The sequence below is a fragment of the Echiichthys vipera genome, assembly GCF_963691815.1.
Source record: "Echiichthys vipera genome assembly, chromosome: 16".
NCBI lineage: Eukaryota > Metazoa > Chordata > Actinopteri > Perciformes > Trachinidae > Echiichthys > Echiichthys vipera.
In genome coordinates, this window is record NC_139841.1 from 6,632,197 (window position 1) to 6,646,235 (window position 14,039).

General features: G+C 40.5%; 1 protein-coding gene across 1 annotated transcript; it reads right to left on the bottom strand.

Moving 5' to 3' along the window:
• Positions 1-8,778: 8,778 nt before the first annotated feature.
• On the bottom strand, positions 8,779-10,419 carry LOC310958937 (E3 ubiquitin/ISG15 ligase TRIM25-like; the record flags this gene model as incomplete). The annotated part of the gene is made up of 1 exon (XM_083930100.1): positions 8,779-10,419. The coding sequence occupies one exon, from the start codon at positions 10,417-10,419 to the stop codon at positions 8,779-8,781; it is 1,641 nt and encodes a 546-aa protein (XP_083786226.1).
• Between the last annotated feature and the right edge of the window lie 3,620 nt (positions 10,420-14,039).

Consider the following 14,039-nt stretch of genomic DNA (forward strand, 5'->3'; position numbering starts at 1 on the left):
AGTTGTTGTCTGAATTATGATTTTAAAATCGCTGCCTTTCCCCTCAAATATCAGGTCCCCAACAATCCTATTTTACAGAAAATCATCGCACTACATAGATGATTAAATCAAGAAACATCCCCATTGTTACCATTGTCCTTCACACATTATTCAGGTTTTCTATATATATATATATATATATATATAATTCTTATTTTTTATGTTTTTTAGGTTAAACCGGTAAGGAAAAATTCTGCTCCACCAAAGGAGGACAGGATTCCGCCTGATGTCAGGAACGGGTGCTGGACAGCAGACGCTCCATCCATTTCATATCTCGTGTGTAATTTTGAAGACAAGCTTCATTTACTTGTGGGGTTTTTGAAGCTCAAATGAAGGGGTGTGTAAACCTAGGCGACAGTTCGAGAACCTGTGTGTGGTCTGCTGTCAAGATATTCTGTAATTCCTGTGAGTTTGAATATAAGGTCCGACGAGTCTATTTGTAGAGGTCGGACAGTCTTCATATGTCCTTTGTGGTTTTGAAGACTAGTTTCATTTTCTGTGTGATTTTGAGGCTCTGAGAAGGCGAGGTATCCTAGGTGACAGTTCGAGACAATGTGGTCTGCTGTCTGATATTCTATAAATCCTATAGGGTTGAATATCAAGGTCCAATGAGTCCCGTTTGGAGATTGGACCGTCTTCATATTTTCTGTGTAATTTTATTTTGTAGACTAGTTTAATAAAAATATATATTTGCACTTAAAGCTATATAAGTGATGTCTTGAAATAGACATAAATGAATATAATGTGTTGTGAGAGGTTGGTGCAACCTAACAAATGAGAGAAGTGTTTTGGAAAATACACAAGCATTTAGGGAGAAAAATGAATGATTTCTGAATCAATTATTTAAAGGAGTAGAAATTTTTGAAATGCAAATATAATTTGCATGAGTGTAGTGATTCCCAACTACAATAAAATGGGCGTATGAATGTGGTAAGAAAAAATAAACTTTGGGGTAATTCACTTCAGTGTCTAAATATCCAGTTTGGATATTAAAGGGTGCGTTGCTCTGAACGAATGTGTCGTACAAACCACCTGGCTGAAAGATTATCCAAAGTTAGTGTATGTGTGATAAGATCTAACCATGTTCGTATGGAAAGATCAGCACGTGTGAAATCTGTCTGAGTGAACGATAAGCCTGTTGAAAGTAAAAGCACATCACAAGGAGTCAATAGAAAAATAGGAAACAAAATGGGAAAGTTAAAATCTTTACAGATCCTGCTAAATTTATAGCAGATAAATGGGTTAATGTGGTTGAGAGCTTCCATTTTGGCATTACTAGACTAAGAGGTTTTTTTTTTTTTTTTCGTCTTTTATTGGGCACATATTTAGGTACATATACAGTGAAGAGGGTAAAGTGATGAGAGAGAAAGGGACAGCGAGTAGGAAAAGATAGGAGGAAAGCAAACTCAGTTATAGAAAGACAAGAAAGAGATTAGGGATAAAAGACAGGTCCTCCTCATGCTGTCCCCAGGCCATGCAGCCCCTCCATCAAGCCCATATGCATATTCCCAGAAGGACTCTGACAATGAGTGGGAGGGGAGACTGAACCTGCATCTGATGTGGCAGTTTTCATAAAACCAGTGACTGAAGAAAACAGATTGAAACAAAGAAAAAGATAACTTTGCTTCTCCAGAAAGTTCTCTCTCCAAACAGCAACTTCTTTTTGACTACTGGCCTGAGGAAAAGGAAACGGATGTCCACGGCACCAGATGTTCAGTTGAATTGAACACTGAAGAGCTTGTTTTCAGGGCATGTCAGCCAGAGGAACTAAAAGATTGCAAGGAGGGGGAGCGGGAGAGGTGTGAACGCAACATTCGACTGGCCATTTGGTTCACTATACCAGCAGAATGGGGCACAGAATCCTGGACAAAGATGGCCTCATCAAGACAACAGCAGAAGGAGAGAAACAGAGACACCGGAGTTACACTTCAATGTCAGTAGTCAACTTGCAAAGTTTCATAATGATATCTATAAGTTTAAAAAAATCCCCAATTGACCTACAAGGCCTCACTTAAGCGGCACGGTGGGTTAGTGGTGAGCACCATCGCCTGACAGCAAGAAAGTTCCTGTTTCGAATCCATTCTGTGTAGAGTATGCATGTTCTTCCTGTGTCTGCGTGGGTTTTCTCCGGGTTCTCCAGCTTCCTCCCACAGTCCAAAGACGTGCAGGTGTCTAAATTGTCCGTAGGTGTGAATGGGAGTGTGAATGTTTGTCTGTCTCTGTTTGTCTCTATGTGCCCTGTGATAGATTGGTGTCCTGTCCAGGGTGTACTCGATGTGATGGAGAGGGATAAATGTGCTTCCAGACCCTTTCACAGTCTTTTTAAGTTTATTAAGGTATATTTTATTTTTATAAGATACCTAAATGTGAAAAAATCTGACCTTTTTAAAAGTTAAAAGCATAAAAAATAATATATATATATATATATATATATATATATATATATTTGCATCTCTGGAGCTCATCCACAGTGTTCTTTGGGTTCTTCTTTACCTCTCTCACCAAGGCTCTTCTCCCCTGATTGCTAAGTTTGGTTGGACGGCCAGCTCTAGGAAGAGTTCTAGTCATCCTAAACTTCTTCCATTTAAGGATTTTGCAGGCCACTGTGCTCTTAGGAACCTATAGTGCAGCAGAAATTCTTTTGTAACCTTGGCCTGATAAGTGCCTTGCCACAATTCTGTCTCTGAGCTCTTCAGGCAGTTCCTTCGACGTCATGATTCTTATTAGCTGTGACATGCACTGTGAGCTGTAAGGTCTTATAAAGACAGGTGTTTGCCTTTCCTAATCAATTGGATTAAACACAGCTGGACTGTAGAACCATCTCAAGGATGATCAGAAGAAAAAGGACAGCACCTGAGTTAGATATACAAGTGTCACAGCAAAGGGTCAGAATATTTATGGCCATGTGATATTTCAGAAATGTCTACGATTCTATATTTCAATATGGGGTGCTGTGTGTACATTATTAAGAAAAAAACAACCTAAATGATTTTTTTTATTAAAAAAGAGTGAAAATTTAAGGGGATATGAATACTTTCCATACCCGCTGTATATGTTGTCAAAAGTTTAAAACAAGTTGACACATAAACCAAAGCACGTAGATAGAGAACCCAGAGTACCAGGGTTAAAATAGTCTTTTGAAACACTTACCTACTGGCCCCTGTACCAGCTCCTCTCATAGTAAAGTCCATTCAAGTGGATTACCAAAGTCAATTCAAAAGGAAGGAGCCCATTGGTGCTTTGTTTTTTGAGGTTTGCTGTTATTTTCAGCAGTATTAGTGGTTAAAAAAGACATTTTAATGCCTTCACCGTGCTGCCCCGAGCTAATCAGTGTTAGCCACGTCCGACTGTTAGAGACTCTCCCATTAATCCTTCATACATGGAAAAAATTGTCTCGATGGCTTATTTGATGACCAAATTTGCCCAAAAAATATGCTGGGGTGATTTTACACCAGAACTTTAAGTACGTGATGTATGAAGCACCGGCTGTGTGTATCTGGAATTAAGTCATTATTACACTGTTCATTGGAGGGCGTTTTTAAAGAACAATAACAAATATATTTGAAAAGATTAAAGAAAAAAAACCCAACAGCTGAAAAGAGACAGAACACAACATACGGACTGTCTAAATTAGTCATTATTGTTATGGAAGAGCCAGAAAATAAAATAAAATGCCAGAGTCCTGTATGTCTGATACTGAAGGAGTTTAATTACTTGACCAAGGATAACAGAAGAGTCGTCAACACAAAGTAATGTGTGAAGCCACCTCAGTTCTTTGGCTCGAAAAGCAAAGATCAGATTCTTACAGCAAGAGGAGACGTGCTATCATCTCAATGGCTATAATGCATAAACATGGCTTTAATAATCCAGGCAGTTTCCAGGGCAGCCTGACTGACACAGAAATAATCTAACCTAACTGACACAGAAATAATCAGAACAGAAGCCCACTATACTACACTTATTTTCAGCAGTATTAGTGGTTAAAAAAGACGTTTTAATGCCTTCACCGTACTAAAACAGCTGAGAGCTGAAACTACAATACAAACATAGGCTCAGACAGAAGAACTAGAGACGACACAACAGGACAGAGGCCCAATGATCCCATCAAATTTGTTACAAGGAAAATGTTTATTCAGAGAAGTGACAATATCAATTGGGGAAACTGTACAAAAAAACCTGTAATTATTCACTTCATTTAGTTGTTGTCTGAATTATGATTTTAAAATCGCTGCCTTTCCCCTCAAATATCAGGTCCCCAACAATCCTATTTTACAGAAAATCATCGCACTACATAGATGATTAGTCAAGAAACATCCCCAAATAATAAAAAAATGTTTTAATTTGTGTTACCATTGTCCTTCACACAGTATTCAGGTTTTCAATATATATATATATATATATATATATATATATATATATATATATATATATATATATATTATTTTTTATGCTTTTAACTTTTAAAAAGGTCAGATTTTTTCACATTTAGGTATCTTATAAAAATAAAATATACCTTAATAAACTTAAAAAGACTGTGAAAGGGTCTGGAAGCACATTTATCCCTCTCCATCACATCGAGTACACCCTGGACAGGACACCAATCTATCACAGGGCACATAGAGACAAACAGAGACAGACAAACATTCACACTCCCATTCACACCTACGGACAATTTAGAGTCATCAATGAACCTAACACCTGCACGTCTTTGGACTGTGGGAGGAAGCTGGAGAACCCGGAGAAAACCCACGCAGACACAGGAAGAACATGCAAACTCCACACAGAATGGATTCGAAACAGGAACTTTCTTGCTGTCAGGCGATGGTGCTCACCACTAACCCACCGTGCCGCTTAAGTGAGGCCTTGTAGGTCAATTGGGGATTTTTTTAAACTTATAGATATCATTATGAAACTTTGCAAGTTGACTACTGACATTGAAGTGTAACTCCGGTGTCTCTGTTTCTCTCCTTCTGCTGTTGTCTTGATGAGGCCATCTTTGTCCAGGATTCTGTGCCCCATTCTGCTGGTATAGTGAACCAAATGGCCAGTCGAATGTTGCGTTCACACCTCTCCCGCTCCCCCTCCTTGCAATCTTTTAGTTCCTCTGGCTGACATGCCCTGAAAACAAGCTCTTCAGTGTTCAATTCAACTGAACATCTGGTGCCGTGGACATCCGTTTCCTTTTCCTCAGGCCAGTAGTCAAAAAGAAGTTGCTGTTTGGAGAGAGAACTTTCTGGAGAAGCAAAGTTATCTTTTTCTTTGTTTCAATCTGTTTTCTTCAGTCACTGGTTTTATGAAAACTGCCACATCAGATGCAGGTTCAGTCTCCCCTCCCACTCATTGTCAGAGTCCTTCTGGGAATATGCATATGGGCTTGATGGAGGGGCTGCATGGCCTGGGGACAGCATGAGGAGGACCTGTCTTTTATCCCTAATCTCTTTCTTGTCTTTCTATAACTGAGTTTGCTTTCCTCCTATCTTTTCCTACTCGCTGTCCCTTTCTCTCTCATCACTTTACCCTCTTCACTGTATATGTACCTAAATATGTGCCCAATAAAAGACGAAAAAACAAAAAAAAACCTCTTAGTCTAGTAATGCCAAAATGGAAGCTCTCAACCACATTAACCCATTTATCTGCTATAAATTTAGCAGGATCTGTAAAGATTTTAACTTTCCCATTTTGTTTCCTATTTTTCTATTGACTCCTTGTGATGTGCTTTTACTTTCAACAGGCTTATCGTTCACTCAGACAGATTTCACACATGCTGATCTTTCCATACGAACATGGTTAGATCTTATCACACATACACTAACTTTGGATAATCTTTCAGCCAGGTGGTTTGTACGACACATTCGTTCAGAGCAACGCACCCTTTAATATCCAAACTGGATATTTAGACACTGAAGTGAATTACCCCAAAGTTTATTTTTTCTTACCACATTCATACGCCCATTTTATTGTAGTTGGGAATCACTACACTCATGCAAATTATATTTGCATTTCAAAAATTTCTACTCCTTTAAATAATTGATTCAGAAATCATTCATTTTTCTCCCTAAATGCTTTTGTGTTTTTTCCAAAACACTTCTCTCATTTGTTAGGTTGCACCAACCTCTCACAACACATTATATTCATTTATGTCTATTTCAAGACATCACTTATATAGCTTTAAGTGCAAATATATATTTTTATTAAACTAGTCTACAAAATAAAATTACACAGAAAATATGAAGACGGTCCAATCTCCAAACGGGACTCATTGGACCTTGATATTCAACCCTATAGGATTTATAGAATATCAGACAGCAGACCACATTGTCTCGAACTGTCACCTAGGATACCTCGCCTTCTCAGAGCCTCAAAATCACACAGAAAATGAAACTAGTCTTCAAAACCACAAAGGACATATGAAGACTGTCCGACCTCTACAAATAGACTCGTCGGACCTTATATTCAAACTCACAGGAATTACAGAATATCTTGACAGCAGACCACACACAGGTTCTCGAACTGTCGCCTAGGTTTACACACCCCTTCATTTGAGCTTCAAAAACCCCACAAGTAAATGAAGCTTGTCTTCAAAATTACACACGAGATATGAAATGGATGGAGCGTCTGCTGTCCAGCACCCGTTCCTGACATCAGGCGGAATCCTGTCCTCCTTTGGTGGAGCAGAATTTTTCCTTACCGGTTTAACCTTGAGTCAGGACTCAGGCCTGATCAGCAGAACGTCCAATCCCATCCTCGTCGCCAAATGTGAAAGAAAGTCTCTGGAGTCCTCAGTGTTTCTCAAATCATATCTTTACTAAATACTGCTGCAGACAGGAGAGGTCAGACCAACAGCCGGGTCTCAATAATCTCTGCCTGTCTCCAAATTTCTTCAGCAGATATACAAGTCAGATCAAAGCATCTTACAAACACAATGACATTAGAATAAACAAAACACACTAGCCCATGTTTATGACCCCCGTGGAAGTTATCAGTATTTACGACCCCTCTTTTGTCACCATTTGCAAACCCCGGTGACTCCTATGTACAATCCCCTCAGCAGTCATTCTCAGCGTGACTGTTATGCTAATCAAGGATTTACAATCAAAGATAAATAAGGTAGGTCAATCTTTGGTTATTTCTCACACATCCCCAATCCCACTGCATCTCTGGAGCTCATCCACAGTGTTCTTTGGGTTCTTCTTTACCTCTCTCACCAAGGCTCTTCTCCCCTGATTGCTAAGTTTGGTTGGACGGCCAGCTCTAGGAAGAGTTCTAGTCATCCTAAACTTCTTCCATTTAAGGATTTTGCAGGCCACTGTGCTCTTAGGAACCTATAGTGCAGCAGAAATTCTTTTGTAACCTTGGCCTGATAAGTGCCTTGCCACAATTCTGTCTCTGAGCTCTTCAGGCAGTTCCTTCGACGTCATGATTCTTATTAGCTGTGACATGCACTGTGAGCTGTAAGGTCTTATAAAGACAGGTGTTTGCCTTTCCTAATCAATTGGATTAAACACAGCTGGACTGTAGAACCATCTCAAGGATGATCAGAAGAAAAAGGACAGCACCTGAGTTAGATATACAAGTGTCACAGCAAAGGGTCAGAATATTTATGGCCATGTGATATTTCAGAAATGTCTACGATTCTATATTTCAATATGGGGTGCTGTGTGTACATTATTAAGAAAAAAACAACCTAAATGATTTTAGCAAATGGCTACAAATTAACAAAGAGTGAAAATTTAAGGGGATATGAATACGTTCCATACCCACTGTATATGTTGTCAAAAGTTTAAAACAAGTTGACACATAAACCAAAGCACGTAGATAGAGAACCCAGAGTACCAGGGTTAAAATAGTCTTTTGAAACACTTACCTACTGGCCCCTGTACCAGCTCCTCTCATAGTAAAGCCCATTCAAGTGGATTACCAAAGTCAATTCAAAAGGAAGGAGCCCATTGGTGCTTTGTTTTTTGAGGTTTGCTGTTATTTTCAGCAGTATTAGTGGTTAAAAAAGACATTTTAATGCCTTCACCGTGCTGCCCCGAGCTAATCAGTGTTAGCCACGTCCGACTGTTAGAGACTCTCCCATTAATCCTTCATACATGGAAAAAATTGTCTCGATGGCTTATTTGATGACCAAATTTGCCCAAAAAATATGCTGGGGTGATTTTACACCAGAACTTTAAGTACGTGATGTATGAAGCACCGGCTGTGTGTATCTGGAATTAAGTCATTATTACACTGTTCATTGGAGGGCGTTTTTAAAGAACAATAACAAATATATTTGAAAAGATTAAAGAAAAAAAACCCAACAGCTGAAAAGAGACAGAACACAACATACAGACTGTCTAAATTAGTCATTATTGTTATGGAAGAGCCAGAAAATAAAATAAAATGCCAGAGTCCTGTATGTCTGATACTGAAGGAGTTTAATTACTTGACCAAGGATAACAGAAGAGTCGTCAACACAAAGTAATGTGTAAAGCCACCTCAGTTCTTTGGCTCGAAAAGCAAAGATCAGATTCTTACAGCAAGAGGAGACGTGCTATCATCTCAATGGCTATAATGCATAAACATGGCTTTAATAATCCAGGCAGTTTCCAGGGCAGCCTGACTGACACAGAAATAATCTAACCTAACTGACACAGAAATAATCAGAACAGAAGACCACTATACTAAAGAGAATTGGACATTAACCCAAAATGTCCGGGGAAAAATGTAATTCTCCCTATCAGTTATGCGTAAATATCAGTCTTCTGTGTTTGAAGCATCACAGATTTTAGCAGAGGATCCGTAAAAATACACAGCAAGTCCAGGACAGAGCGGCTGAGTGAATGTGGTCTGGACTCTGTGGAGGAGAGTCATGGTCTCAGAGACGCTGTAGAAGGACAGAACACCTGCACTGTGATCCAGGTACACTCCTACTCTGGAGGACTGAGGACCTGAGATGGGAGTTCTGATGTTGTTATGCCGGAACTCATAACCGTCATAGAAACATTGTAATGCCCAAGACTTGTCATTGGCTCCAAACGCACTTTGTCTTCCTGCTCTGCTAATATTCTTGAATGCTGCTGCCACAAAAACGTTTTGCCCACTCCACTCCACCTCCCAGTAACAACGCCCAGTCAGATTCTCTCTACACAGAACCTGAGACCAGTCAGTGAAACAGTCTGGGTGAATAAAATAGTCACATTTATTATAATTCGAGCTTGCGTTCATGTCATTGACCATCATATATTTCCCATATGCTGTGTTTGAATCCAGTGTAATTTGACATAAATATTTGAGGAAGTCAGCTCTGGTCTTGGGCTCCTCCTGTGGCAGTAGAACATCTTCAGGCTCTGTCAGCGAGATCTTGGTCCATTCCTCACTGAGAATGTCCTGTAGTCTATCTTTGCCCCCTGACACAGCTGCAGTCACATCCTCAGTGTACCTCAGAGGATGCATCTTGATGCTGGATGAGTCTGTAGCTTCGCTAAGATGTGGCAGCAAAGTGTAGCTGTGCAGGAACTGTGTGTGGTCCCCAGTTCGTGAGAGTTTGTCCAGCTCAGCGTCTTTCCTGCTCAGCTCAGCGATCTCCTGCTGCAGCTTCTTCTGAAGCTCGTTGATGTGAGTCACTTCAGATTTCTGACGAGATCTGATCTGCTGCTTCACATCCTTGAGAATCTTCTCACTCTCCTTCACAGCTTTATCAGCAGAGAGATTGATAGCCTCATCCTGCTGCTGAAGCAGCTTCACATCTTTCTCTCTATTCTGGATTCTCTGCTGGATCTTTTGTCGACTCACCCCGAGCTCTTTCTGCCTCTCAGTCATTTCGGCTGCAGCTGAGACTGTGTCATGACCTTTATGTTCATCCATGGAGCAGAGATAACAGATACACTTCTGATCAGTACGACAGAAAATCTTCATCACCTCGTTGTGACGAGTACAGACGTTCTCCTGGAGCTTCTTGGAGGGGTCAACCAGCTTGTGTTTTTCAAAGGCAGGGCATTCATAGTGAGGCTGGAGGTGCTGCTCACAGTAAGAGACCAGACACTGCAGACAGGACTTGACAGCTTTCAGTTTTCTCCCAGTGCAGAAATCACATCCCACATCTTCAGGTCCAGCATAGCAGTGATCAGCTGGAGCAGGTTGGAGTCCTGTCTTCTTCAGTTCCTCCACTAAATCTGCCAACATGGTGTTTTTTTCCAGGTCAGGCCTCAGTTCAAAGGTCTGTCTGCACTGAGGACAGCTGTAGGTTTCCTTCTGATCCTCTTTATCCCAGTGCCTTTTAATACAGCTCATACAGTAGCTGTGTCCACAGGGAATAGTCACCGGATCCTTCAGTGGATCCAAACAGATCGAACAGCAGAGTTTTTCCTGGTCCATCTGAATTCCTCCCTGCGCCATTTCAGCTCTCAGAGACGGTGCATGTCAAATAGTTTCACTTCTTTGTAAGCACTGCCCTCTTAACCATCAGATGCACTGTCAGATAAGTGGAGGGGGCAGGAAGCAGGAGACACCTACTGAGAGGATTGGCTGTGCTTGAGAACAGAGAGAAAGAGGAGAGGCTGTGGTTGATTCCAGGAAAAGGACGGTTTTCAACTATACAGTGGGCAGTGTTTGCTTCTAGCTCCTGTTTACAACACGCAGTGAAGAGTATGAGCCCAGACTGAACAGGGTCAGTGTTCTTCATGATCAACCCGTCACCCCAGTCTGTTCATGTTATTATTAGTCACAGTTCAATGGTCTCCAGTCACCCATACTTGATCAACTGAAAATATAATGTTTGTGCTGTTAGTTGAGAGATTTTGAGATCTTTCAGGTATCTTTAACCTTAACTTCACTAAACTGAAAGCTTTCATCTTACAAAAATGTATTTTGACTTGATAACAGATAGTATTCCTCTAGCAGATCATATTTTAATGTTCTATTGCAGTTCCTGTTCAGTGCGGGACGATTTTTTGACCCCCAGAAGTTCTGCATGCAACATTCTCGAGAACCATTCGTCCAATCAACTCCACACTTGACATTGCACTCTCTTGGGACATCAGCAATAGACCTGCCAAGTGTGAAGTCGGTCCGATGACTAGTTCTTGAGATATGTAAAGGACAGCCATACATGCATTCACAGACTCTTTTATAGTTAGATGAGGCTCTGACAGCCTATCATATCTGCACATGTCCACCAAATATGGTTGCATAAGCCCAAAGCATTCAAGAGATATAAAATTTAGTAGTAAAAATGAGGCCTGCCGGGGCGGCTGGTGGCACGGAGCAGTCGGGTGAACAGTTCCCAAACAGACAGGCAGAGATTTCTTGCTTTACAGTGAGATAGGCAGGACAACCATATTGGTCTTGATGGCAGTCAGAGGAAGCTGATGACAGTTCTGATGAGGAACAGGAGAGTGCTTGTTTGTTAAAAACTGGACATTTGGGGGTTTCCCTATAAGACCCACGTGTACATGTAGAATTATTCAGCAGGTTCTGTGTTGTCCAAAACATGCAGCGAGTTAGTCTATGGTGCCACTCTTTTCAGTCAAAGTGCGTCAAATCTGTCAGGATCCCAGTTCTGGCAGCCTATCCCTTTCCTTTTGTGCTTGGGTTGGTCTCCCTCTGTCTGTGTTTCCCTGTATGTGTCTCCCCTCTCTGTGTTTGTCGGTTCTGGACCAGCTGCACTCAATCCCACTAATCACCTCCCCAACATTATAAGAAGCCGGATGTTGGACACATCCGGCGCCAGATCGTTTCATCAACTACTCGGTATCGTGTCTCGTTCGTTGGCTCCACGTTGTATTTAAGTATAAGTTAAGATAGTTTGTTCCATGTTTTCGGTGTTGATCGTTTCTTTGTTTCTTTTTGTTTTAGTTTCCCGTGATCCTGTCCCCTTGTCCGCATGATTGCCTTCCACCTGTTCCTGTGTTTCACCTCGTCGTTGTTTCTTTACCTGCACCTGGACCGAACTCCTTTTCCCCCCGCTCCCTGGACACTTTTTGTCCACCATTGTTTCATTAAATCTGTTAAAACTGACTCCCATGTTCGTGTCTGCATTTGGGTCCAATCCTCTGTGTTTTCCCCTTCATTGTTCATGACAAAATCCTTTTAATAAAGAAGGAAGGTGTATGACAGGCGTGACAGCACTGCAGAGGACTCACTGTTGTACGCAGGCACACAGACCTGAGCAGAGGTCAGATCTGTAGAAGAATATTACAGTCTGTACAGTGTTCTATGCTGAGTTCAAACTTGAATCATGAAGTCATTAATGCGCAGTATTTAACTGTTGTATAACTACTGTTCAAACTAAGAAGGCAACGTTTAATATCATCTCCATCAGTTTTGTATCAGACATCCCATGTTCACTGGTGTGTATTGTTAATGAGTGTTTCTAAAGTTAGTAGTTAAAGGTTTTTTTTAAAGGAAATATGCGCAAATACATCTTCTGCCTCTCTGCCACTTATTTAAATACACTACTGTTTAAAGGTTTGGATTCACCTATTATATTGATGTTTCCCTTCTTATGTTCAATAATAGCTATAACTGAGGTAAGTAAGAGATAATTCCTGAGGTGTCCATTATCAAGAATTATACCCTGATCTAGGTGAATACTACATTCTGATTGGCTGCAGGGTGTCCATTACAACGAAAAAAGGAGACTTAAGTAGCCTAGTTCTATGAAACTGTTTTTCTAAATGGATGCAACTTTATTTACAGTTTATTGGCAACACAACGCGCAAACATGTTATTTACACTATAGAGTGTGGTCCTTCAGTGCCTCAGTCTCTGAACACCACAGGGTGGCGGCTATAACATAAAAGCTGCAAGAAGTTCCACTGCCACTCTGGACTTAGTGACACTATAGAGTGTGGTCTATACCTAGTCTGTAAAGTGTCCTGAGATAACTTTTGTTATGATTTGGCACTGTAAATAAAATTGAATTGAACTTTCACATAAGAGATCATTTCTCATTCACTGTTCAACCCGTTATTTCAGACTGCAGCCGACAGTACACATGGCGAATCATTTGTTTGTAAGAATCTTGTTATTGATTTGGGGACAATGTTATTAAATTTGAATATTGTTAGCATAAAATTAGTGTTCTAGGAGTTGAGTGGACTAGAAATGTCTCCCATTACCAAGTCATGGTCCCATGAGGCCCCTGGGCCTGTCTTCTGCAGCCCCCCCTCCCCCTCCCCCCTTGGATCTTGACAGCTAACCAAAAACTCCCGACTCCATGTATGAATTATACAGTATATTATTGCAGCGTTTGGCCTAATAACAGATTGCTACCTTAGATACATATTGTAGCCTCTGACTAAAATAAAATCTACCAATCTTGCTCATTCCATCTCATTAACACTTATAAGGTAAGTCTTGTCTTTGTTTATATTGAATTATAAAGTTGAAAATTGCATTTGGCCTTACATTTATTCTCAACACATATGAGCTATAGTAGAGTGCAAATAACTGTGTTGAATCATGTGGATGCCCGCGCAGTGTGCCAGTCTCATTTGGTGACTATATTCAGGTATCTATCAGGAAAGGAATTAGGCAGCTAGCTAAAATAAAGGGATAACAGATAATAAGTTAAGATATAGACTTGTTGGCGAATATTGTATCATGTCACAGCATATATTGTAGCATGAAAGTCATGTACATCATTTATTTACATTAATTTGCCCACAGATATTTACAAATCAACAGCCACAGTTAACATTACAAGTCGTATTAATCTGAGCTAAGTAGAAGTGTAAACCTTTAGCAGCAATAAAGCGGTCAAAACTTAAACAGGACCTGAATGGAGTGGAATGGAAAAAACCCAATGTCACCAATACCCATTCCAGCTATCTGAGTGAGTCTCCGCCCAATACTCAATATCAGTATCGGTGTATCCATCGACAGCACCCAAGGTGTTGGTGGTTATAAGTGCTGTCCAGGATGCCAAGAAAAAATGCAAATACTGTATGTAACGTGCTCACAAACAAACATTCACACACATGCTACTGTCGATAATGCTATAAATGCTACTGTAT